At 44.3% G+C, this 24,165-nt stretch overlaps 1 protein-coding gene across 5 annotated transcripts in view; it reads right to left on the bottom strand.

The window, feature by feature from the left end:
* Nucleotides 1-24,165, bottom strand: part of pdxkb (pyridoxal (pyridoxine, vitamin B6) kinase b) — a 33,286-nt gene that overhangs the window by 4,637 nt on the left and 4,484 nt on the right. Inside the window, exons 2-11 of one of the 5 annotated variants that reach the window (XR_016497140.1) lie at nucleotides 23,047-23,101; nucleotides 15,599-15,703; nucleotides 11,536-11,619; nucleotides 8,853-8,887; nucleotides 7,300-7,385; nucleotides 4,276-4,321; nucleotides 2,417-2,528; nucleotides 2,146-2,282; nucleotides 1,579-1,712; nucleotides 279-345 (exon numbers count right to left, since the gene is read on the bottom strand). Coding sequence is in view for 3 of the 5 variants with exons in the window: in XM_036983043.2 (XP_036838938.1) it covers nucleotides 279-345; nucleotides 2,146-2,282; nucleotides 2,417-2,528; nucleotides 4,276-4,321; nucleotides 7,300-7,385; nucleotides 8,853-8,887; nucleotides 11,536-11,619; nucleotides 15,599-15,703; nucleotides 23,047-23,101 (727 nt within the window). In the remaining 2 variants the exon portion in view is untranslated. Of the gene's footprint in view, nucleotides 1-278; nucleotides 1,713-2,145; nucleotides 2,283-2,416; nucleotides 2,529-4,275; nucleotides 4,322-7,299; nucleotides 7,386-8,852; nucleotides 8,888-11,535; nucleotides 11,620-15,598; nucleotides 15,704-23,046; nucleotides 23,102-24,165 lie in introns of those variants that run through there. The other 4 variants (XR_005052556.2, XM_036983043.2, XM_036983044.2 and 1 more) reach the window with 4 other exon arrangements.

Here is a 24,165-nt window from a genome sequence, read left to right as displayed (position 1 = left end):
GAGAGCCAGAAATCTTGCTTGTTTGTAGGTGACCAAATACTTATTTTCCACCATAATTTGCAAATAAATTCATAAAAAATCCTACAATGTGATTTTCTGGATTTTATTTCTCATTTTGTCTGTCATAGTTGAAGTGTACCTATGATGAAAATTACAGGCCTCTCATCTTTTTAAGTGGGAGAACTTGCACAATTGGTGGCTGACTAAATACTTTTTTGCCCCACTGTACACACAAACACTTCTTACAGTGAGTAAAATGATGCTTGCTTTTGTCTTACCGTGAGCATAGGAGATGGTCCTCTTGATAACGTGATGCATGACTGAGAAAGTCTTCTCACATGCAGTCTAACAGAGAGAGAGAGAGAGAGAGAGAGAGAGAGACAGAGAGAGACTTGTTTATCAAAGCAATGTTGAAACTTTCAAAAGAAATTAAGCTGCCATCCCGGTCTTTCTTTTACAATTGCGGTTTTAAAATCCTAGGACTGAGCACCCCTTCAGTGGTTCAGACAATTTTTTAAATATTGGTAAGAGCTCCAGCATATCACACCTATGAAGTTTGACCTTACCTTAAATATGGGGGAAGTTTGAATGGTGGGAACGTAGCTGACTGATTGAGATCACTATTATTCTAAGTATGATGCTGACAGTATCAGTGGTGAGCTTCAGCTATACAAGAGAGAGCTATAAAACCTAGAGGGTGCACCTCCAATCTATTCTATTGATTGCTTCTATGACAGCATGGGCAGCGCCATGGAAGGCCATTACTATCACACTCCGGGGTGAAGTTTCCCCTAGATCTAGGATGATCTTCCCCTTCCCCAATCTTAACCATTAGTGGGGGAAATGCGAAACTGACTCAAGATCAGCATGTAGGGTAGTGGTCACCAACCGGTCGATCGCGATTGGTCCATCTCCAAGCCATTCCTAGTCGATCACCAAACATTTCTGTAAAAAACCCCATGATAAAGCCTTGCGTTCCTCTTTAAAAAAAATAGTTTTTATGCTGTTGGCGGTAGGTGCACTTGATTCAGCAGCCCTAGCGCCGGTAAGGCAAAGTGTTACCATTTTGAACAATTTCACGTGTCTGAAGGTAGAACTCCGCCTACCCGGCAGGCCCAGAGAGCAAATCAAGTGCACCCATATGTCTACCGCTAGCCAATCACATAGCTCAAATCTCCGTGTCTACAGTTTCCTTGCGCCATAGACTGTAAAAAGAAGCCTCGAACGCACAGCAAAGTTGCTAATGTGAGATTCCAAAACGTTTAAAACCACGACTAGAGAGAGACTCAACGAATACAGCAAAGTGCTGATGTTTTTATAAGTATGTTCCTGTTTAAGTTGATATTCAGCACTGTCAACACTTTGTTCAACAGTTTTAAAAGTCATTAAATGTGTGTTCTCCCTACTTCCACTCACACTACAACCAGCACTGCAGCTGCAATAAATGAGTATCGCAAAGTGTTTCGATAAGCTTGCGTTGTTATTATTAGCGGCTTAGCAGTCTTTTTCTCTGTGGTCATAGGAGTAACATGAATTGGTGCATGAGGCAGAAATAATGCAGTGCGACTTGAGTTTCACCATCAGCTGGAAGACAGTGTCCCCTTTTCCGAGCGGAGGGAGGGAGAGAGGAGGGACGGTGAGTCGGGAAAGAGGCAACCTCAACGCTGCTCCCTCCCTCCCCTCAGATTGACCATCAGATGCAGGCCATCAGTCTAGTAAACAAACAAAAAAAGACCAAATTATTATGCTCACTCAGCTGTGCCTCACAAGGAATACAACAAATGATCTCTTACCAGTGTGATCATATACCTACATTTAAAAATGTAGATAATTAAAAAATGGCCTTAGAAGAACAACATTGGCAGGGCAATTGAAGTGTAGCCAATATGCAGTGATAATGTATTGGGCCTATAGCCTACTGCACAAACCTCATTACTACAGAACTGTTTTTAATTGGTTAATATTGCATAGGCATACGTTTTTTAAGTCATGTTTTTAAAAGAATCTGAGTGGTAGATCTCGGCTTGCATTTTGATTGGTGACCAAAAGTCTAGGGGCAACTTCACCCTACACCTTACAATCACAGTCTTTTGTGCCAAATGAGCCCTCTAGGTTTTATAACTGGCTTTAGTACACACTGCAGACCTTGAGGTCGTTGGGGTAGTGGTGAGTCCAGGCCAGCAGCATCGCAGCAAACAGGTCCCCTGTCCCCACAAACACAGCGTCCACCTTGGGGATTTCCATACGAACCCTCTGGGTGGACTTGGTACCATCAGGCATCACTGGAGATGCAAGAAGAGGAAATGTTACACCAATGACCAATGATTCACAGATGGGACATATAACCATGACAGTTACATCAATTACTCATTGTCATTGTTAGTTTGCCCACCCTTGACCACACACACACACTTACACGTCCTCTGGCTGCCCAGGGACACAAGGAAGCGGTCACCCAGACGCGAGGGCAGGTCAGAGCTGGTGATGACCACCGTGTCAGGACCCATCTTATGGAGCAGGTCCATCACCTGGGGAAGGAGGCAGCAGCCAGGGGAAAAAGGTCAACTTCCTGCTACATTTAATGGAGCCACCTCCCTATTCAAAATCACATACTTAAAAAATGCACCCTTCTGTGCAGAGCCATGGTTGAGTTGTTAACACCCAGCACATATTCATGCCTCCCCAGCAGAGACAGGGCTTCAATCCCCGTCTCCACTCTTCTTGGGAACACAGATTTGGTCACAGATACCTTAAAATAAAAGGTAGGGGCGTGGATCAGAAAACCGGTCAGTATCTGGTGACCACCATGTCCCTTATGCAACGCAACACATCTACTTCGCATAGAGTTGATCAGGGCTGTTTATTGTGGCCTGTGGAATGTTGTCCCACTAATCATCAATGGCTGTGTGAAGATGCTAGATATTGGCGGGAACTGGAACACTCTGTCGTACATATCGATCCAGAGCATACCAAACATGCTCAATGGGTGACATGTCTGGTATGAGTATGCAGGCCTTGGAAGAACTGCAAAATGTTCAGCTTCCAGGAATTGTGTACAGATACTTGCGACATGGCGCCGTGCATTATCATGCTGAAACTTGAGGTGATGGCGACGGAGGAATGGCACGACAATGGACCTTAGGATCTCATCATTGTATCTCTGTGCATTGAAATTGCCATCGATAAAATGCAATTGTTTTCTGTGTCCGTAGCTTATGCCTGCCCATACCATAACCCCACCATGGGGCACTCTGTTCACAATGTTGACATCAGCAAACCGCTCACCCACACAACGCCATATACGCTGTCTGCCATCTGCCCGGTACAGATGTGAAACCGGGATTCATCCATGAAGAGCACACTTCTCCAACTTGCCAGTGACTATCGAAGGTGAGCATTTGCCCACTGAAGTCGGTTACAACGCCAAACTGCAGTGAGGTCAAGACACTGGTGAGGATGACGAGCACACAGATGAGCTTCCCTGAGACGGTTTTGACAGTTTCTATTCGGTTGTGCAAACACAGTTTGATCAGCTGTCCAGGGGGCTGGTCTCAGACGATCCCGCAGGTGAAGAAGCTGGATGTGGAGGTCCTGGACTGGCGTGATTACACGTGGTCTGCGGTTGTGAGGCCCGACGGACGAACTGCCAAATTCTCTAAAACGATGTTGGAGGCGGCTTATAGTAGAGAAATTAACATTCAATTATCTAGCAACATCTCTGGTCGACATTCCTGCAGTCAGCATGCTAATAGCACACTCCCTCAAATTTGAGACATTTGTGTCATTGTGTTGTGTGACAAAACTTCACATTTTAGAGTGGCCTTTTATTGTCCCCAGCACAAGGTGTACCTGTGTAATGATCATGCTATTTTATCAGCTTCTTGATATGCCACACCTGTCAGTTGGATGGATTATCTTGGCAAAGGAGAAATGCTCAGAAACAGGGATGTAAACATATTTGTGCGTATGGAACATTTCTGGGATATTTTATTTCAGCTCATGAAAAATGGGACCAACACTTTACATGTTGTGTTTATTTTAGTTCAGTGTAATAAAGCATAAAACATATGGTAAAAGTTCCACTCTCCTTATATTTTTTAAACAATGGGGGGGATGCCATCTGCTTACTTACATATCAGTGAATACCTCAAGGAAGGAAGAATCCATTTTATTGGTATTCAAACATGGCCCATGGATTATGGACAAAGTTCGACATGACTTGAGGACAACTTTGCAACATAATATATATGTTGCATGGTCTATGGTAAGACTCACCTCCACTGCATCTTTCTCTGTGCTAATGTTCTTCCCTGTCAGGAGCCTGGAGGACAAATACGGGCACATTAATAAGGTCACACACAAACATGCCCATGCTAATTTAACCTTGAAACCAGAGGAGGCTGGTGGGAGGAGGAGCTATAGGAGGATGGGCTCATTGTAATGGCTGGAATGGAATAAATGGAACGGTATCAAACACATCCGTTCCATTGAATCCATTCCAGCCATTACAATGAGCCCGTCCTCCTATAGCTTCCCCCCACCAGCCTCCTCTGCTTGACACTAACACCACATTCATTGTAAACAGCAACCGACAAACAGTCTAAGGAAGAGACTGTTTAGTGTTCTACTATAGTGTTCTAGTGGCCATAGTGAGAAACAGTGAGCAACATTTACGCCATCATCTCCAGGCTAAACGACTGAGACTATCATTAGGCTGTGGAAACACCTCAAGACACAACGTACAGTATATTATTATTCATCTGTATCCACCAGAGGGACCCTGTGCACCGGTAGACCTGGGATTGCAGTGATGAGCAGAGGAGGTGGTTTAGAAGTAGGGTTGAAAGGAGCGAGGGGAGAAGCAGTGGCGCACACATAAACCAACACAGAGCCCACACAAACCAGCACAGAACACACAAACCAACACAGCCCACACAAACCAACACAGCCCACACGAACCAACACAGCCCACTCGAACCAACACAGCCCACACGAACCAACACAGCCCACACAAACCAACACAGCCCACACAAACCAACACAGCCCACACAAACCAACACAGCCCACACAAACCAACACAGCCCACACAAACCAACACAGCCCACACAAACCAACACAGCCCACACAAACCAACACAGCCCACACAAACCAACACAGCCCACACAAACCAGCACAGCCCACACAAACCAACACAGCCCACACAAACCAGCACAGCCCACACAAACCAACACAGCCCACACAAACCAACATAGCCCGCACAAACCAACACAGCCCGCACAAACCAACACAGCCCGCACAAACCAACACAGCCCAAACAAACCAACACAGCACACACAAACCAACACAGCACACACAAACCAACACAGCACACACAAACCAACACAGCACACACAAACCAACACAGGAAAAATTATGGAGGAATGCAGACAAACACAGAGAGGAGTGACTGGGTATCACTCAGCTTAGCAGCCATCTTACTGACATGCTACACGCCATACATAGCACTTTGGTGTATCTGCCATTCAGTTGATAGGATATTGAGTAAAATTACATCAATGTAGCTGATTAGGATGTGGATGAGGCTTAGTGACAGTGATAGTAACAGATACGATACAGTCCCTGTGGTGATTTAACTCTCCGTCTCGCTCTCTCACACACACACACACAGCAGCTGTATACAGTGCCTTGCGAAAGTATTCGGCCCCCTTGAACTTTGCGACCTTTTGCCACATTTCAGGCTTCAAACATAAAGATATAAAACGGTATTTTTTTGTGAAGAATCAACAACAAGTGAGACACAATCATGAAGTGGAACGACATTTATTGGATATTTCAAACTTTTTTAACAAATCAAAAACTGAAAAATTGGGCGTGCAAAATTATTCAGCCCCTTTACTTTCAGTGCAGCAAACTCTCTCCAGAAGTTCAGTGAGGATCTCTGAATGATCCAATGTTGACCTAAATGACTAATGATGAGAAATACAATCAAGTCTCCGTATAAATGCACCTGCACTGTGATAGTCTCAGAGGTTCGTTAAAAGCGCAGAAAGCATCATGAAGAACAAGGAACACACCAGGCAGGTCCGAGATACTGTTGTGAAGACGTTTAAAGCCGGATTTGGATACAAAAATATTTCCCAAGCTTTAAACATCCCAAGGAGCACTGTGCAAGCGATAATATTGAAATGGAAGGAGTATCAGACCACTGCAAATCTACCAAGACCTGGCCGTCCCTCTAAACTTTCAGCTCATACAAGGAGAAGACTGATCAGAGATGCAGCCAAGAGGCCCATGATCACTCTGGATGAACTGCAGAGATCTACAGCTGAGGTGGGAGACTCTGTCCATAGGACAACAATCAGTCGTATATTGCACAAATCTGGCCTTTATGGAAGAGTGGCAAGAAGAAAGCCATTTCGTAAAGATATCCATAAAAAGTGTTGTTTAAAGTTTGCCACAAGCCACCTGGGAGACACACCAAACATGTGGAAGAAGGTGCTCTGGTCAGATGAAACCAAAATTGAACTTTTTGGCAACAATGCAAAATGTTATGTTTGGCGTAAAAGCAACACAGCTGAACACACCATCCCCACTGTCAAACATGGTGGTGGCAGCATCATGGTTTGGGCCTGCTTTTCTTCAGCAGGGACAGGGAAGATGGTTAAAATTGATGGGAAGGTGGATGGAGCCAAATACAGGACCATTCTGGAGGAAAACCTGATGGAGTCTGCAAAAGACCTGAGACTGGGAAGGAGATTTGTCTTCCAACAAGACAATGATCCAAAACATAAAGCAAAATCTACAATGGAATGGTTCAAAAATAAACATATCCAGGTGTTAGAATGGCCAAGTCAAAGTCCAGACCTGAATCCAATCGAGAATCTGTGGAAAGAACTGAAAACTGCTGTTCACAAATGCTCTCCATCCAACCTCACTGAGCTCGAGCTGTTTTGCAAGGAGGAATGGGAAAAAAAATCTCTCGATGTGCAAAACTGATAGAGACATACCCCAAGAGACTTACAGCTGTAATCGCAGCAAAAGGTGGCGCTACAAAGTATTAACTTAAGGGGGCTGAATAATTTTGCACGCCCAATTTTTCAGTTTTTGATTTGTTAAAAAAGTTTGAAATATCCAATAAATATCGTTCCACTTCATGATTGTGTCCCACTTGTTGTTGATTCTTCACAAAAAAATACAGTTTTATATCTTTATGTTTGAAGCCTGAAATGTGGCAAAAGGTCGCAAAGTTCAAGGGGGCCGAATACTTTCGCAAGGCACTGTAGATTCACTACTACTCACTCTGCTTCAAACTGATTGGGTGTGATGATGTCGGCCACTGGCACCACCTTGTTCTTGTAGACTGGGTGCAGGTTCTCTGGAACGTACTGGAGACAGAAAGAAACACATCAGTACCGGTGAGCAGCCACGCACTTACGTACGCGCGCGCGCACACACACACACACACACACACACACACACACACACACACACACACACACACACACACACACACACACACACACACACACACACACACACACACACACACACACACACACACACACACACACACACACACACACACACACACACACACACCACACACACACACACACACACACACACACACAGGGTGCATCTCAATCACCTGAAGTGACTGCCTCTCCTCATCAGCCCTTATTTATCTACACCGAGCTGAAATTTCTGCATAGCTCAGATCAGAGCAGACGAAAAAAAGGGGACGAGGAAAGGAAGCAACTTTAGACTACTGAGATGCATAACAAGGAAAGGATGGATGTTTTGAGTCAATCAGAATGATGAGCACAACAAGTATACACACCATTTCTCAATGTCACTATATACAAACATTATGCATGTATGCCCTTCTGCTCTCTCTACCTATCAAACACACACACACAAATACTAGTGTACGCACACACACGCACACTGTAACGCGTACGCACGCACGCACAGTGAGTCACAATCGAGCAAATTATTCCGCATAATTCTCTCTGTACAGACAGCGAGGGCAGCTCCGCTCATGCTAATTTCTTCTGTCACTGTGAAATGAGATGCGGTCTATCCTTCCCCAATCCACAACACACACAGCATACGCACGTCACACACACACACACACACACACACCATGATGCAACAATGACATCATGTCGACTGATCCCTGATGCTCAGCCCATAAAGGTAAAGAAGAGATTCCAGTAAGAGATGGGGGAGCGCGATAGAGGTGAGAGAGACGGGGACAGGAAGTGACACAGGGAGAGACAGACAGAGAAAGGACAAGGGATAACAGAAAGTGAAAGTGGGGTTCTAAGTCCGCAGTCACATTGCGGATTTTGTGTCTGAAAAATTTGCCAGTGGTTTTCCAACGGACAACGGAGATAGTTATCCATCAAAAAGGGCTCAATATGCCTTTTTACATCCGAAAATAGTTGACTTGAATTGAACTTTTGCCTGACAGACAAAAACAGGCAATCGATGAATGCATATAGGATTTCCGTTTATGTGTTCTCAGTGTGGCTGCGGGGTCTTAGGTTTGACTCATTGGTTCAGGTAAAGCTGAAGGTCAGCGTTGCCCCATTTAATGAGATTGAGCAGGAGTAGTGACATCACTTACTAGTACCATCTGATCACCCATTAAAGGCACAGTACTCTCTGGTGGCCTGGATTGTGTAGGATACATACCTACCAATGTCAGTGTGGGTTCAAATCCGACCCACTGTCTATGATGAACTCTTCCAATCTTACCCACTATTATATTTTCATAGTCTTTTCTGCTCTGTTCAATAAAACATATGAAATACAGGCAGCGTAACACAAAAACACAAAGTACTCACCATGGAGCCATGGTCCCCCAGCACCGGGTCACACACTGAAAAGGCAAACGAGAACACGCTCAACCTCTTAACACAGATCTCTCAGGTTTCACACAGACATTACAGATGTTTTGCATCGAAGTGAAGCTGACCCAAGATGTCTTCCGATTATGTTCATCGTCAGCTAATTACGTCAAAACACCTGGGTTGTATTCACTAGACGCCAAAACGGAGGATAACGGGACGAAATGGGGATGGACGTCATGGACAAAGAAATTCTTGTTTTCATTTTCCGTTGCAAAACGTGTTGCTATGTTGTGCACTAATGCATACGACACTGCCCTCGGAACAGACTGTAAACACGCCCTACAACAGTTTCATTCATCCCGCTCCTACATGCTGTTCAACTAATTTCCATGGAAATGCATGGGCGTTATTAAATGATGTCAACTTTAATCTTAATTAGCAGCTTAATGAAGAATGATTTACTTTGGACTCGCTGAAACAGACACAACTGTCCTGTCAGCGCTTTTTCTAAACGCAGCAAGGGCTTAAGGCGTCCGCATACTTAATGTTCAGTTTGCTTCTTGGAGAACTCAGTTAGGAGAAACAAACGTCTGAGCTCGCATACTCCCTAAAGACCTTTACTTGAAAAAAGGGGGAAAAAGCAGCAATATCACTGTTGTTTGTCCCTATTGAGCAACCATAGCAACAACATACCCAGTAACCCTTCCTCAAAATAAAAATAGTACAAAAAAAAAATAGTACATTACAACCTTATTCGAAAATGGATTAAATAAACATTTTCCTCATCAATCTACACACAATACCCCATAATGATAAATTATCAACAGTATTCAGACCCTTTGCTATGAGACTCGAAATTGAGCTCAGCTGCATCCTGTTTCATCTTTGAGATGTTTCTACAACTTGATTGGAGTTCAACTGTGATAAATTCAATTGATTGGACATGATTTGGAAAGGCACACACCTGTCTATATAAGGTCCCACAGTTGACAGTGCATGTCAGAGAAAAAACCAAGCCATGAGGTTGAAGGATTTGTCCGGAGAGCTTCGAGACAGAATTGTGTCGAGGCACAAATCTGGGGAAGGGTACCAACAAATGTATGCAGCATTGAAGGTCCACAAGAACACAGTGGTCTCCATCATTCTTAAATGGAAGAAGTTTGGAACCACCAAGACTCTTCCTAGAGCTGGCCGCCCGGCCAAACTGAGCAATCGGGGGAGAAGGGCCTTGGTCAGGGAGGTGACCAATAACCCAATGGTTCCTCTTTGGAGAGGAACCACCTTCCAGAAGGACAACCATCTCTGCAGCACTCCACCAATCAGGCCTTCATGGTAGTGGCCAGACGGAAGCCACTCCTCAGTAAAAGGCACATGACAGCCCACTTGGAGTTTACCAATAGGCACATAATGACTCTCAGACCATGAGAAACAAGATTCTCTGGTCTGATGAAACCAAGATTAAACTATTTTTGGCCTGAAGGTCAAGCGTTACGTTTGGAGGAAACCTGGTACCATCCCTACGGTGAAGCATGGTGGTGGCAGCATCATCCTCTGGGGATGTTTTTCAGCGGCAGGGAATGGGAGACTAGTCAGGAACAAAGAAATGGCGCAAAGTACAGAGAGATCCTTGATGAGGATCTGCAGAGAAGAATGGGAGACACTCCCCAAGTGCCAGGTTTATAGCATCATACCCAAGAAAACTCAAGGCTGTAATCGCTGCAAAAGGTGCTTCAACAAAGTATTGAGTAAAGGGCCTGAATACTTATGTAAATGTCATAATTCAGGTTTTATTTTTAATACATTTGCAAACATTTCTAAAATAAAATGGGTTTTGCTTTGCGATGATGGATTATTGTGTGTAGATTGATGAGGGGAAAAACGATTTAATCCATTTGAGAATAAGGCTATAACGTAACAAAATGTGGAAAAAGTCAAAGGGTCTGAATACTTTCCAAATGCACCGTGAATCAAGGTAAGTCATTCATTTGGCAGTTTTTGCAGAGGAAGTCTTAGTCACACAATGTTACATCTGACTAAGATGTTTGGTGCAGTATTTCTCATGTGAACAGATTTTCATGAAAACTAGTCGTCTCTTGTTGAATGACAACACTTCCTGTTCCCACTCCTTCTAGGAGTAGTACTGTTGACCAATCACAGACAAAGGGGGCTAGACTTCAGCTACCGAACTTCAGCTTGCCTCAGGAAAAATTTTTGTGTACACGAACAGCCCAAAAAGAACCTGCCGAAGACCAAAACAAACAAAATATTGTCATAATATAGGCATGAACTGTTTCGACTGGGAAACATATGGTAAGCTTTATTCCACATCAAGCTTGTCATTACCCTGGAACCCGGATGAAGGCAGCTTAGCTGTCGAATAACAGGTTATATCAAATGTATTGCTTCGGAGCCATGAGTATCTTTTCTTTGCTACGTGTCCTTACGCTTCTACCAACTCAAACCTGAAGACAATGATACAACAGCTAGGGCCTGGAGTTTTCCAGACCAGTTCAACCTGGTCAGGTCAGGTGGTCAGGAAAAACTCTTGGCCCTAACAATAATCCATACTGGCATCTTGAACTTGTGATCAGCAGTGGTCGAACCCCACCCTGTTGATTTGAACAGATGTGTGAGACACACACACACACATAGGGTTGACATAGCGAGGGATACACACCATACACAAGGTTAGGATTGGCCCTCTTCAGCTCTTGTACGATGTCCACAACCATCTCCAGAAAGGAAGTGTCTCGAGTGTACCCTGAGGGGCGAAGAGGATTCTGGGTCAAAGCAAACTCCTCAATGCCTCAATAAAGTTTTATACAGTTCACTGCAGACAAAACCAACCCCTCACCCAGGGCTCTAATGAAAGGATCGGGGATCATGGTGTGACAGTGTGTGTGTGTGTCAAATCAAATCAAATTTTATTTATCACATACACATGGTTAGCAGATGTTAATGCGAGTGTAGCGAAATGCTTGTGCTTCTAGTTCTGACAATGCAGTAATAACCAACGCGTAATCTAACCTAACAATTCCACAACTACTACCTTGTAAGTGTAAAGGGATAAATAATATGTACATAAATGAATATATGAATGAGTGATTGTACAGAACAGCATAGGCAAGATGCAGTAGATAGTATAGAGTACAGTATATACATATGAGATGAGTAATGTAGGGTATGTAAACATTATATTAAGTGGCATTGTTTAAAGTGGCTAATGATACATTTTTTACATCAATTTCCATTATTAAAGTGGCTGGAGTTGAGTCGGTATGTTGGCAGCAGCCACTCAATGTTAGTAGTGGCTGTTTAACAGTCTGATGGCATAGGGATAGAAGCTGTTTTTCAGTCTCTCGGTCCCTGCTTTGATGCACCTGTACTGACCTCGCCTTCTGGATGATAGCGGGGTGAACAGGCAGTGGCTTGGGTGGTTGTTGTCCTTGATGATCTTTATGGCCTTCCTGTGACATCGGGTGGTGTAGGTATCCTGGAGGGCAGGTAGTTTGCCCCCGGTGATGCGTTGTGCAGACCTCACTACCCTCTGGAGAGCCTTACAGTTGTGGGCGGAGCAGTTGCCGAACCAGGCAGTGATACAGCCCGACAGGATGCTCTCGATTGTGTATCTGTAAAAGTTTGTGAGTGCTTTTGGTGACAAGCCACATTTCTTCAGCCTCCTGAGGTTGAAGAGGCGCTGCTGCGCCTTCTTCACGACGCTGTCTGTGTGGGTGGACCAATTCAGTTTGTCCGTGATGTGTACGCCGAGGAACTTAAAACTTATACCCTCTCCACTACTGTCCCGTCGATGTGGATAGGGGGGTGCTCCCTCTGCTGTTTCCTGAAGTCCAAGATCATCTCCTTAGTTTTGTTGACGTTGAGTGTGAGGTTATTTTCCTGACACCACACTCCGAGGGCCCTCATCTCCTCCCTGTAGGCCGTCTCGTCGTTGTTGGTAATCAAGCCTACCACTGTAGTGTCGTCCGCAAACTTGATGATTGAGTTGGAGGCGTGCATGGCCACGCAGTAGTGGGTGAACAGGGAGTACAGGAGAGGGGTCAGAACGCACCCTTTTAGGGCCCCAGTGTTGAGGATCAGCGGGGTGGAGATGTTGTTCCCTACCCTCACCACCTGGGGGCAGCCCGTCAGGAAGTCCAATACCCAGTTGCACAGGGCGGGGTCGAGACCCAGGGTCTCGAGCTTGATGACGAGTTTGGAGGGTACTGTGGTATTAAATGCTGAGCTGTAGTCGATGAACAGCATTCTCACATCGGTATTCCTCTTGTCCAGATGGGTTAGGGCAGTGTGCAGTGTGGTTGCGATTGCGTCGTCTGTGGACCTATTGGGGCGGTAAGCAAATTGGAGTGGGTCTAGGGTGTCAGGTAGGCTGGAGGTGATATGGTCCTTGACTAGTCTCTCAAAGCACTTCATGATGATGGTAGTCGTTTGGCTCAGTTACCTTAGCTCTCTTGGGAACAGGAACAATGGTGGCCCTCTTGAAGCATGTGGGGACAGCAGACTGGGATAAGGATTGATTGAATATGTCCCTAAACACACCAGCCAGCTGGTCTGCGCATGCTCTGAGGGTGCGGCTGGGGATGCCGTCTGGGCCTTCAGCCTTGCGAGGGTTAACACGTTTAAATGTTTTACTCACGTCGGCTCCAGTGAAGGAGAGTCCGCATATTTTGGTAGCGGGCCGTGTCAGTGGCACTGTATTTTCCGCAAAGCGAGCAAAAAAGTTGTTAAGTCTGTCTGGGAGCAAGACATCCTGGTCCGCGACGGGACTGTTTTTTTTTTTGTAATCCGTGATTGACTGTAGACCCTGCCACGAACCTCTTGTGTCTGAGCCGTTGAATTGCAACTCTACTTTGTCTCTATACTGACGCTTAGCTTGTATGATTGCCTTGCCGAGGGAATAGCTACACTGTTTATATTCGGTCATGTTTCCGGTCTCCTTGCCCTGGTTAAAAGCAGTGGATCACGCTTGTGTGTGTGTGTGTGTGTGTGTGTGTGTGTGTGTGTGTGTGTGTGTGTGTGTGTGTGTGTGTTTGTGTGTGTGTGTGTGTGTGCGTGAGCAGGACCTGCTGACGCTGCAGTGCTGGCTGTACATACAGTACGTGGGAGATAAGGGCCAGAAGAGAGGAAGATGATTCAATGGGAATGCTGATGTAAGGCTTGTTTGCGTGTGTGCCTCACTTTTGTGCTCGGCCACAAGGCTCTCAGTGAGGGAAAGCCCATGTCCTTATGGCTGATTTAAACACACAGGGACTAACTGTCTCAACACCTATTCCCTTTCTAGCCCCTAACCCGAGTTTTCGCCAATCTGAAGGGTCTGGATAGGTATGAGTATAAATAACGACACACTGCTTGCTTAGCGACTACCGCTTCCTCCTAATTTTGGCTCATACCGAAGGCCCGAACCCAGGACCTCTGCCTTGCAAACATACCTCCCTCCTGAAGCTAGCTATTAGACAGCGCAAGTGGGGACACTTCAGGCTAAGGAGTGAGTTTCACACATCTCCATGCACAATACGAGCAGTGTATTAGTTGAGCTTCCCCCATATTTCTAACTTTTGACCGATCTGTAAATGACGAAGATTTAGGGCCATGGGAAGAGTTGGGAAAAGGGAGCAAATTGGCACGGCTAGATTCTAACTCAAACTCCACTTATTCAGGTTATCCACCTATTGGATGATAAACACAGAGTACTTCATGCCATGTATCTGACCGCAGAGACATCTGTAAGTCCCATTTGTAGGCTATGTTTCTTACAGACAAAGTTTCAACTGACAAACCTAAGAGTCTACTAAAGGTGAACCTTTTCATTGTTGGTATTATACAGTATGTAACCTAACTGATGTGATTTTTAGCCGCACTTAAGTCTCAACTACTGTATCCATGATATCTACTCTAGTGTGTCCGTAACGATTACTTCCAAATGTCTAGCAGTCTGTCTTAATAAAAGAGCTGACCAACCAATAGTCTGCTTACTAGAATGTAGCTGTTCCAACACATTCCTGTTTGGCAACATTTCACACCTCGACAGATTCACAAGGACTCGGAGAGAATAAAACCATGACCTTCACTCTCTCCTCTCCTCTTCTCTTCTCTTCTCTCCCTTATTGTCTGCTCCCTCTTTCTCTTTCTCTCTCCCTCTCTCTTCTTTTCTCCTCTCTCTCTCAAGGTGATAGGAGAGGAGACGTAATCCATCAGGGAGTGCGAGCGTTTCTGTTCCGTTTCTCTCTCTCTGGGCCAGGGCTAGCAGAGCACGACGGCTACCACAGAACAGTGGCTGGGAGCGAACATCTGACAGCCTGACTGACATTAGGTTCTGTAAACCCTGCAGCCTGACACCATCTCTGTCTGGGTGACCTCATGAGGCTCATGTCCATCAACTGCTTCCTGTGTTCTCCCTGGAAAGCTGCAGAGGGAGCCGAGGACTGACAACGGACAACATCTGTCTGAAGAGAATTTAGGCCTTGACCAGAAGCAGGCACTCTCTGAAGCTATTGACTTAGCTAGCCGCTCTCTATGAAAAATGTCTTCAGCTAGCTAACTGTTATCGCCTTTTTTTTATTGTTTATTTTTTGTCTGTATACTGCAATTCAGCTTTTAGCAGCGAATGTGTCCCAAGACAGTCTAAACAACATAAATAAATACTTGATATAAACTAACAACCATCCCCAGTCTGCTAGCACTGCTAGCGCTAGCCTTCACTTCTTTCTGTGTGTGAGTCTCACCTGTGAGAACATAGTCGTAGTGGTGGACGTTGTTGAGCTTGATCCCCTCGTAGAGGACGTGCAGCTCGTCCGCGGTCAGCACCTGGCCTTTCCAGTGAGAGTAGCCTTGGGACAGAGGTCAGGGGTTAGAGGTCAGGGAGACAACTCCACAAAAGAGTGACAACACTTCCCCTGTAATGGATTTAACAATGGTGAAAACTCCCTCCACCAATGCTTTTAAATCTATGACGGGGATTGAACCAGTGCAACTTTGAGGAAAGTGTGGAGAATCGGGACGCAATCAGAACAACTGACAGTTCACAACATAGAAATTAATGAAGATACTAGCCTATGGTTTAAATGATGAACACAACAGTTAACAGTGCTGATGTCTTTTCTACACAGAGGGGGCCTAGAGAAGCCCCCACCCACAGTGAGACAGCTTCTCAGGAAGGGGGATGGGACAGGGGGCATGTTTGTTGCGTCAGCTCCCTCAAATGCCCCAAAAAATGTGTGGGGCTGTGGGGGCAACCAGCATTTTGTCAGAGACCATTGTCGCTGCCGCAGGAATTGTGATGTCACACTTCAGGGGAGTCACCCAGCAGATCACATGGTGTGGTGCTGGTTGCCTAGTAACAGGCCAGATGAAAGCCTGAGGGACTGAGAGCAATAAAGAGTTGCTGCTGCTCTTCTCTGTGTGTGTGTGGTGTGTGTGTGTGTGTGTGTGTGTGTGTGTGTGTGTGTGTGTGTGTGTGTGTGTGTGTGTGCGAGATAGAGGGGGAGGGAGCCAAGGAAGGAGAGAAATCTTTGTAATAAAGGCTGGCTCTGTCGTCATAATTTTCTGCTGTCGCAATTGCATGATTCGCTGCTGGCATTTTCAGCTCGTCACAATCCAAGACACACACACATACACAAACACACATACACACGTTTTCTTCAGCACGTGCAGAGTGAAGAAGAGATAGACGCTGCGTATCCTTCCCCACTGGGAAGATAACCACCACTGTGTTTTGAGCTGAATCTACCCATCAGGCCCTGCTTCTCTTTGCCCCCCTAAAGCTAACACAGAGAGACACTTACACACAGCAAAAACATTGTTCTTTAAAACCTTGAAAAAATACTATTGGGCATGGGAAAAGACAAATGTTACATCCCAAAAAAATACTCATTCCCAATATAGTGCACTACTTTTGGCCAGAGCCCTATTGCCACTATACGGTATAGGGTGCCATTTGGTACACAACCAGAGATGAAACTGCAGTATCTAGCCTAAGTCACTGACATAATTAAAGTCTGAATCTTCCTCATTGCAGTAATGTTTGATGTGTGATGAGCGGAGTGACCCGTACGACAGGAGCAGGTAGGAGCAAGGAGAGGGACGGAAGCTATACTGTTACACTGGCAATACTAAAGTGCCTATAAGAACATCCAATAGTCAAAGGTAAATTAAATACAAATGGTATAGAGATAAATAGTCCTATAATTCCTATAATAACTACAACCTAAAACTTCTTACCTGGGAATATTGAAGACTCCAGCTTTCTTATGTTCTCATGTTCTGAGCAAGGAACTTAAACGTTAGCTTTCTTACATAGCACATATTGCACTTTTACTTTCTTCTCCAACACTTTGTTTTTGCATTATTTAAACCAAATTGAACACTTTCATTATTTATTTGAGGCTAAATTGATTTTATTGATGTATTATATTAAGTTAAAATAAGTGTTCATTCAGTATTGTTGTAATTGTCATTATTACAAATAAAAAACTTTTTTTTTTTTTTTTAATTGTCCGATTAAATCGGTATCGGCTTTTTTGGTCCTCCAATAATCGGTATCGGTATCGGCGTTGAAAAATCATAGTCGGTCGACCTCTAATCCACACATCTTCAGAAACTCAATGAACTGTGTGTGATTGTGTGCTCATGAGAAAACTACCACTGGGTTAGTAGATACAGTAATGGTCCAATGGATATTGCATGTTCCTGTCTCGAAAGAAACGACAGTAAAAACCCTTAAGAAGTAGTCAAGATGTGGCATTCTCTCATCCTTAGCCAAACTGGAACTACTTACAAAGGATAAGTCTGAGCCAAGCCTTTTCAAAAAGAAAAGTTTCCATTAACCCAGTGCAGGGACATAAAGAATGCCAGCTAACAACAAAACAACCGGAGGAATGAGTCTGATTTAGGTGGCAACAAATGTTAAGACATTCCAAGATGGATCATTCATGAGCGATGTGCATGGTGTCTTATAATCGCTATGCACGTTTTGGGCATCATGATGTCCCAATAAATCTGTATTTTATTTGTATCTTTATTTTGACAGAGTCATGCTGAGACCAAGGCATCTTCTGCAGGTGAGCCTTGTATCAAACACACATCTATGCGCATCGATATAAACCAATACACAAAAAGCAAAAGCAATCATTGAAAACAAACGCATTCTTCAGTAAAAAAAAAATATATCCTTAATTAGCCGTCTGAATTGCCCTCGAGGCACCAACTCTTTTTTGTTGTTGGTTCATTCAAAATAACTTAAACCTGAACTTAACAACAAACGGAAGCTTAAATAACTCAGAGCACGTGTCAAACCCATTCCACAGAGGGCCCGAGTGTCTGCGGGTTTTCGCTATTCTCTTGTACTTGATTGATGAATTAAGGTCACTGATTAGTAAGGAAACCCCATCACCTGGTTGTCTAAGTCTTCCCCTGACTCAGAGGAATCACGTAAACTTCTGGACTTGAAGCGGATTTAAACACGCTCGATTTGTACTGCTGGACTGTATGCATTCGGGTTAGGTGTGAACGCTGTATCAAAGCAAAATGGGGGACGTTTACCCAATTACCCAGAAGCTGTTGGAGCGTGGGGAGGCTGAGAGGACACAGGGAGTTGTGTGACAAGTGGACAGAGAGGGCTACGGGACTAGCATAAAGCATGGTGAGGACTGAGGGGCCAGGGATTAGCTTGGGCCCCAAGCCCAGAGAGGAGAGCTCTAATAGGGGTGACGATAGCAAGGACAGTGCCTCCCCTCGTTGAACAGTACAGAACCTTCTAGATAAATGTTTACCGTTATTTAACCAGGCAAGGCATCTTTGAGGTTAAAAACCTATTTTGCAAGAGCGGCCTGGCACATTCAAGTGGATGAGGTCAGCACAGCCAAGCTGGCTCTTTGACACGGTTGTGCTCTCCAGGACATCTGCCCATGAATGAACACTTAGCAAGAACACCAGCGGGCACACGAGGCTGGCTAATTCATACATTGACAGACGCAGTGCAATCGATAGGGTCATTCCTCAAACCTACGTCAGAGACACACAGTGTACTTATCCCTCTGCTCTCTTTTAATCTCCCTCACAATCACTCGCTTTCTCTCTGTCTTGCCCACGCTGCTCATCGGGCTCAGGCAGGCATCCGTGGTTTTCCCAGACGGAGCGACAGATGAAGTGAGAGACGGAAACCGAGAGGAGCCTGACAGTGGTGCGATCTCAATTAGCACTCATTCACGTTTCTTTCACAGACACACACGGACGTGCGCACACACAAACACACTGGTGTCTACCATGTCATTCACCTTCAGCTCGAAGACCAACAGCCCCCTCCCATCCTCCCTTAGGTGACCCTGTACAACTACTGTATTAGGCTATAACAGTGTCCACAACCCCAAAACATTTGGCACAAATGTTACATTATTGCCCTAGCGGCATCCAGTGCATTCTGCTGTCACTATTGACATCGCAATAGAGCTGGAGTCACTCTGAAGATTTCCTCTGTGGTGAATGTGACGGGCTCATGGGGCCGCCGGCAGGTGACTCGTGCGGCAGTGAGCCGTGAACAGGCAGCGGAGTGATTGGGCTGTGATTGCCGTTGCCTGGAGGTTGCATCCAAAATGACGCCCTATTCCCTACATAGTACACTACTTTTGACCAGAGCTCTATAAGCCCTGGTCAAAAGTAGCACACAATTGTATATAGGGAATAGTGGTCCATGGTTTGGGACATAGAATCCTTGGATATCTGAGAGAGATTACTGTGAGACTGACTGCTAATCTCTGCCCCATAGCTATGGGACTCAGTGTCAGGGTGTCCGTTGCAAATGGGGCTCCTGTAACAAGGGTGGTTCAGAGAACCTTGCTCGCATGTTGAGTAACCTTCCCTGAGACTAAATCAAATAAAAATGTATTTGTCACACGCGCCCGAATACAACAGGTGTAGTAGACCTTACAGTGAAATGCTTTCTTTACAAGCCCTTAACCAACAATGTTTTAAAAATAAAAAAAAATAAAAGTGTTAAGTAAAAAATTGAAAATAAAAGTATCAAATAATTCAGTAGCAGCAGTAAAATAACAAGCGAGGCTATATACAGGGGGTACCAGTACAGAATCAATGTGCGGGGACACATGTTTGGACCATGATAGTTTGTTGGTGATGTGGACACCAAGGAACTTGAAACTCTCAACCTGTTCCACTACAGCCCCGTCGATGAGAATGGGGGCGTGCTCGGTCCTCCTTTTGCTGTAGTCCACAATCATCTCCTTTGTCTTGATCACGTTGAGGGAGAGGTTGTTATCCTGGCACCACACAGCCAGGTCTCTGACCTCCTCCCTATAGGCTGTCTCATCGTTGTCGGTGATCAAGCCTACCACTGTTGTGTCATCGGCAAACTTAAATGACGGTGTTGGAGTCATGCCTGGCCGTGCAGTCATAAGTGAACAGGGAGTACAGGAGGAGACTAAGCACGCACCCCTGAGGGGCCCCCGTGTTGAGGATCAGCGTGGTGGATGTGTTGTTACCTACCCTTACCACCTGGGGGAGGCCCGTCAGGAAGTCCAGGAGCCAGTTGCAGAGGGAGGTGTTTAGTCCCAGGGTCTTTAGCTTAGTGATGAGCTTTGTAGGGCACTATGGTGTTGAACCCTGAGCTGTAATCAATGAATGACTAGAGCGGGCTAACACAGTCTTGTGGCATACAAGAGACCCAGGTTCAAACCACAGTTGATCACATAGGTGCTGTAACCTGGATGGGTTTATGTGAGGCGCAGGAGGAGGTCAAAGGGGAGGAAAGTGTAAAGGTGGTTCATGTAAGCTTGCGTCATGAGTAACCTTGTCTGAGACCTGATTATTTGTGTAGGCTTAGTGGGCTAACACAGTTTAGTAAGGCACAGAAGACCCAGGTAAATAATCCAAGACACACCAGTGGCACTGAAGAAGGCCACAAATGTGTTACTATTAAGTAACTCAAAGGCCTATTAAGCAGGGCAGGTGTGTGTAAGAGAGAGAGAGTCAACAAGTGCAGTAGCCTACACTGTAGTATAGTGGCCTCTTGTTATGCCATCGTTTCCGTTTCTCTCAGACCACCTGCACTGTCAGCGTGTAGGCTATCCCCCAGTCAGATCCCATGTAGAGAAAAATACAATCCTGAGACTGTGTCCTGAACTGGCCCTGATAGACAATTCATCTTCTCCACTTAAGAGAGGACAAATTGTACATGTGGCGTCACTTTAACCATTACAACCAGTGACACTTTGTTCCACCCAAGAACTTGTCTGATAACTTGACACAATGAGGAATGTGACACAAAACACAAAACCCATATCTTTTCATCACACTTTTCCTGATGTGATCCTGATCAACAGTTCCACTTTCAAGATGGAAGAGATTTTGTTTCATGTGATAAAGGTTGATTGCAGTCATAGTGGAAATATAATGTGAGGTTAGGGTGCAGTCATAGTGGAAATATAATGGTAGGTTAGGGGGAGGCAGGTAGCTTTAACTTCTTATGGCTGCAGGGGCAGTATTGAGTAGCTTGGATGAAAGGTGCACAGAGTAAACGGCCTGCTTCTCAGTCCCAGTTGCTAATATATGCATATTATTAGTAGTATTGGGTAGAAAACACTCTTGACGTTTCTAAAACTGTTTGAATGATGTCTGTGAGTATAACAGAACTCATATGGCAGGCAAAAACCTGAGAAGAAATCCAAACAGGAAGTGAGAACTCTGAGGTTGGTCAATTTTCAACCTAGCCCCTATTGAATTCACAGTGGGATATGGATGAAGTTGCACTTCCTAGGGCTTCCACTAGATGTCAACCATCTTTAGAAACTTGAATGAGGCTTCTACTGTGGTGTGTGGCTGAATGGGAGCTGAATGAGCAAGGTGTCTGGCAAAGAGCCAAGGGCTGGTCACGCGCAATTCACAGCGACCTGCGTTCCAGGGCTTCTCTACACACAAAGGAATTCTCCAGTTGGAACTTTATTGAAGATTTATGATAACAACACCCTAAGGATTGATTCTATACTTAGTTTGACAAGTTTCTTCGACCTGTAATATAACTTCTTAAAGTTTTTGTCTGACATTCGGATGGACCTGCACGAGCGTTTGGATTTGTATACCTAAGCCCTAACAAAAGTAGCTACTTGGATATAAATAATGGACATTATCGAACAAATCAAGCATTTATTGTGGAACTAGGATTCCTGGGAGTGCATTCTGATGAAGATCATCAAAGGTAAGGGAATATTTATAATGTGATTTCTGATGACTCCAATTGTATTTATTTTCTGAGCGCCGTCTCAGATTATTGCATGGTTTGCTTTCTCCGTAAAGTGTTTTTTAAATCTGACACAGCGGTTGCATTAAGGAGAGGTAAAGCTATAATTCCATGTGTATAACTTGTATTTTCATCTACATTTATGATGAGTAATTTCTGTTGAATGTGTGGCTATGCAAAATCACTGGATGTTTTTGGAAATAGTGAACGTAACGTGCCAATGTAAACTCCGATTTTTTTTACATAAATATGAACTTTATCAAACAAAACATACATGTATTGTGTAATATGAAGTCCTATGAGTGTCATCTGATGAAGATCATCAAAGGTTAGTGATACATTTTATCTCTATTTGTGTTTTTTGTGACTCCTCTCTTTGGCTGGAAAAACAGCTGGATTTTTCTGTGAGTTGGTGGTTACCTAACATAATCGTTTGTGGTGCTTTCGCTGTAAAGCCTCGGACACTGTGGTGGGATTAACAACAAGATTACCTTTAAAAGGGTATAAAATACATGTATGTTTGAGGAATTTGAATTATGAGATTTCTGTTGTTTTGAGTTTGGCGCCCTGCACTTTCACTGGCTGTTGTCATATCATTGCAGCCCTAAGAAGTTTTTAAGGGTATATAAAAATTATTAGCCTACCCAAAATATGTCAAGATCTTTCAACAATGATAGTAATGGTACCATAGATGCTGTTCTTCTCTCAAAAATTTGAAATAATTTCCTTTCAGGAAGGGTTAAAAATATACAAGACAGCAACACATGGTACTTTTATACTTTTACTTTTATAAATTCCAGGCAATTCATAAAGTTCACCAAATTCCAATTCCACATTTTCTTAAATTAAGAGAATTGAAATTTCAGTGCCTGAATTGACTAAAATGTCAATAGAAATGACGACAACCCTTCTCTACATTATATGTACCTGTGTGATTGGAGAACTGTACCGAGTTGATTGAATCCACCTCAAACCCCAGCACCTGTGGAAGAGACAGACAGAGCATTAATCAAAGTATTGGGCAGAAGACGAACAATATGGGTAGCACAGAAGGTTGGTGGCACCTTAATTGGGGAGGACCTGCTCGTGGTAATGGCTGGAGCGGAATTGGTGGAATGGTATCGGATGCCATTCCATTTTCTCCATTCCAGCCATTATTATGAGCTGTCCTCCACTCAACACCCTCCACTGGTGGGTAGGTTAATCACCTAGGCCCCTCAAACTCAACTCTGGACCTCGAAGGCAGTTCCACTGCTTTTTTTCCATTGTTCCCCTCTAATCAGGGACTGATTTAGAACAGAAAACCAGCAGGCGCCGTTTCAAATTACCAGCCATTTTACTTACATTTCGACTAGCAGTTTCAGATACCTGCACAATAGGGTTCCTGGTAGTCTTCAACTAAAATGACAGAATGTACCTGGTGAAAAGCCTCATGTTGACACTGACTCATGCACTGTATTGAGCAGGCTACCCCAAGGGGATTTTTTTTAACATGACTTGACCTTTCTATAAATAGAAGGCAATGGTTTTGACTTAGGGTACCCACACTAATAGATTTCACTTACATGACTTCACATGCAACAGATTGATATAACCATGGGCGTCCCGTCATTTTGAGCCCCACATGTAGCCTCTAACCTGTTTCAGAGAAATGTCATCATCAAATATTTTAAGAGCTTTCATTGTCTGCTTATATGCCCCCTTTATTTATCCAATGGTTCTGACTGTCAGAAAGCAAAAAAAGAGACCATGTTTGTATGCGGCTTTATTAACTCAATAATTTTTTTTTACATTGTTTGCAAACTGATATGTGACACGTATTAATGCCAAAATAACATGCAACATGCCTGTTTGGCATTAATACGTGTCACATATCAGTTTGCAAACAATGTAATAAAAATTAATATGTTGTTAATAAAGCCACATACAAACATGGTCTCTTTTTTGCTTTCTTGAGTAAGCGCAATATACGGAGCGTAGGGGTTGGGTAATGTTCTCTAGTTGCACCGTGATTGGCTCAGTATCCAGTCACTAATGGGGACCCTA

The sequence above is a fragment of the Oncorhynchus mykiss genome, chromosome 7, assembly GCF_057628025.1.
Source record: "Oncorhynchus mykiss isolate SJ-2025 chromosome 7, ASM5762802v1, whole genome shotgun sequence".
Classification (NCBI taxonomy): Eukaryota; Metazoa; Chordata; class Actinopteri; order Salmoniformes; family Salmonidae; genus Oncorhynchus; species Oncorhynchus mykiss.
Note: the sequence above shows the minus strand (reverse complement) of the source record. Positions and strands in the feature narration are given on the sequence as shown.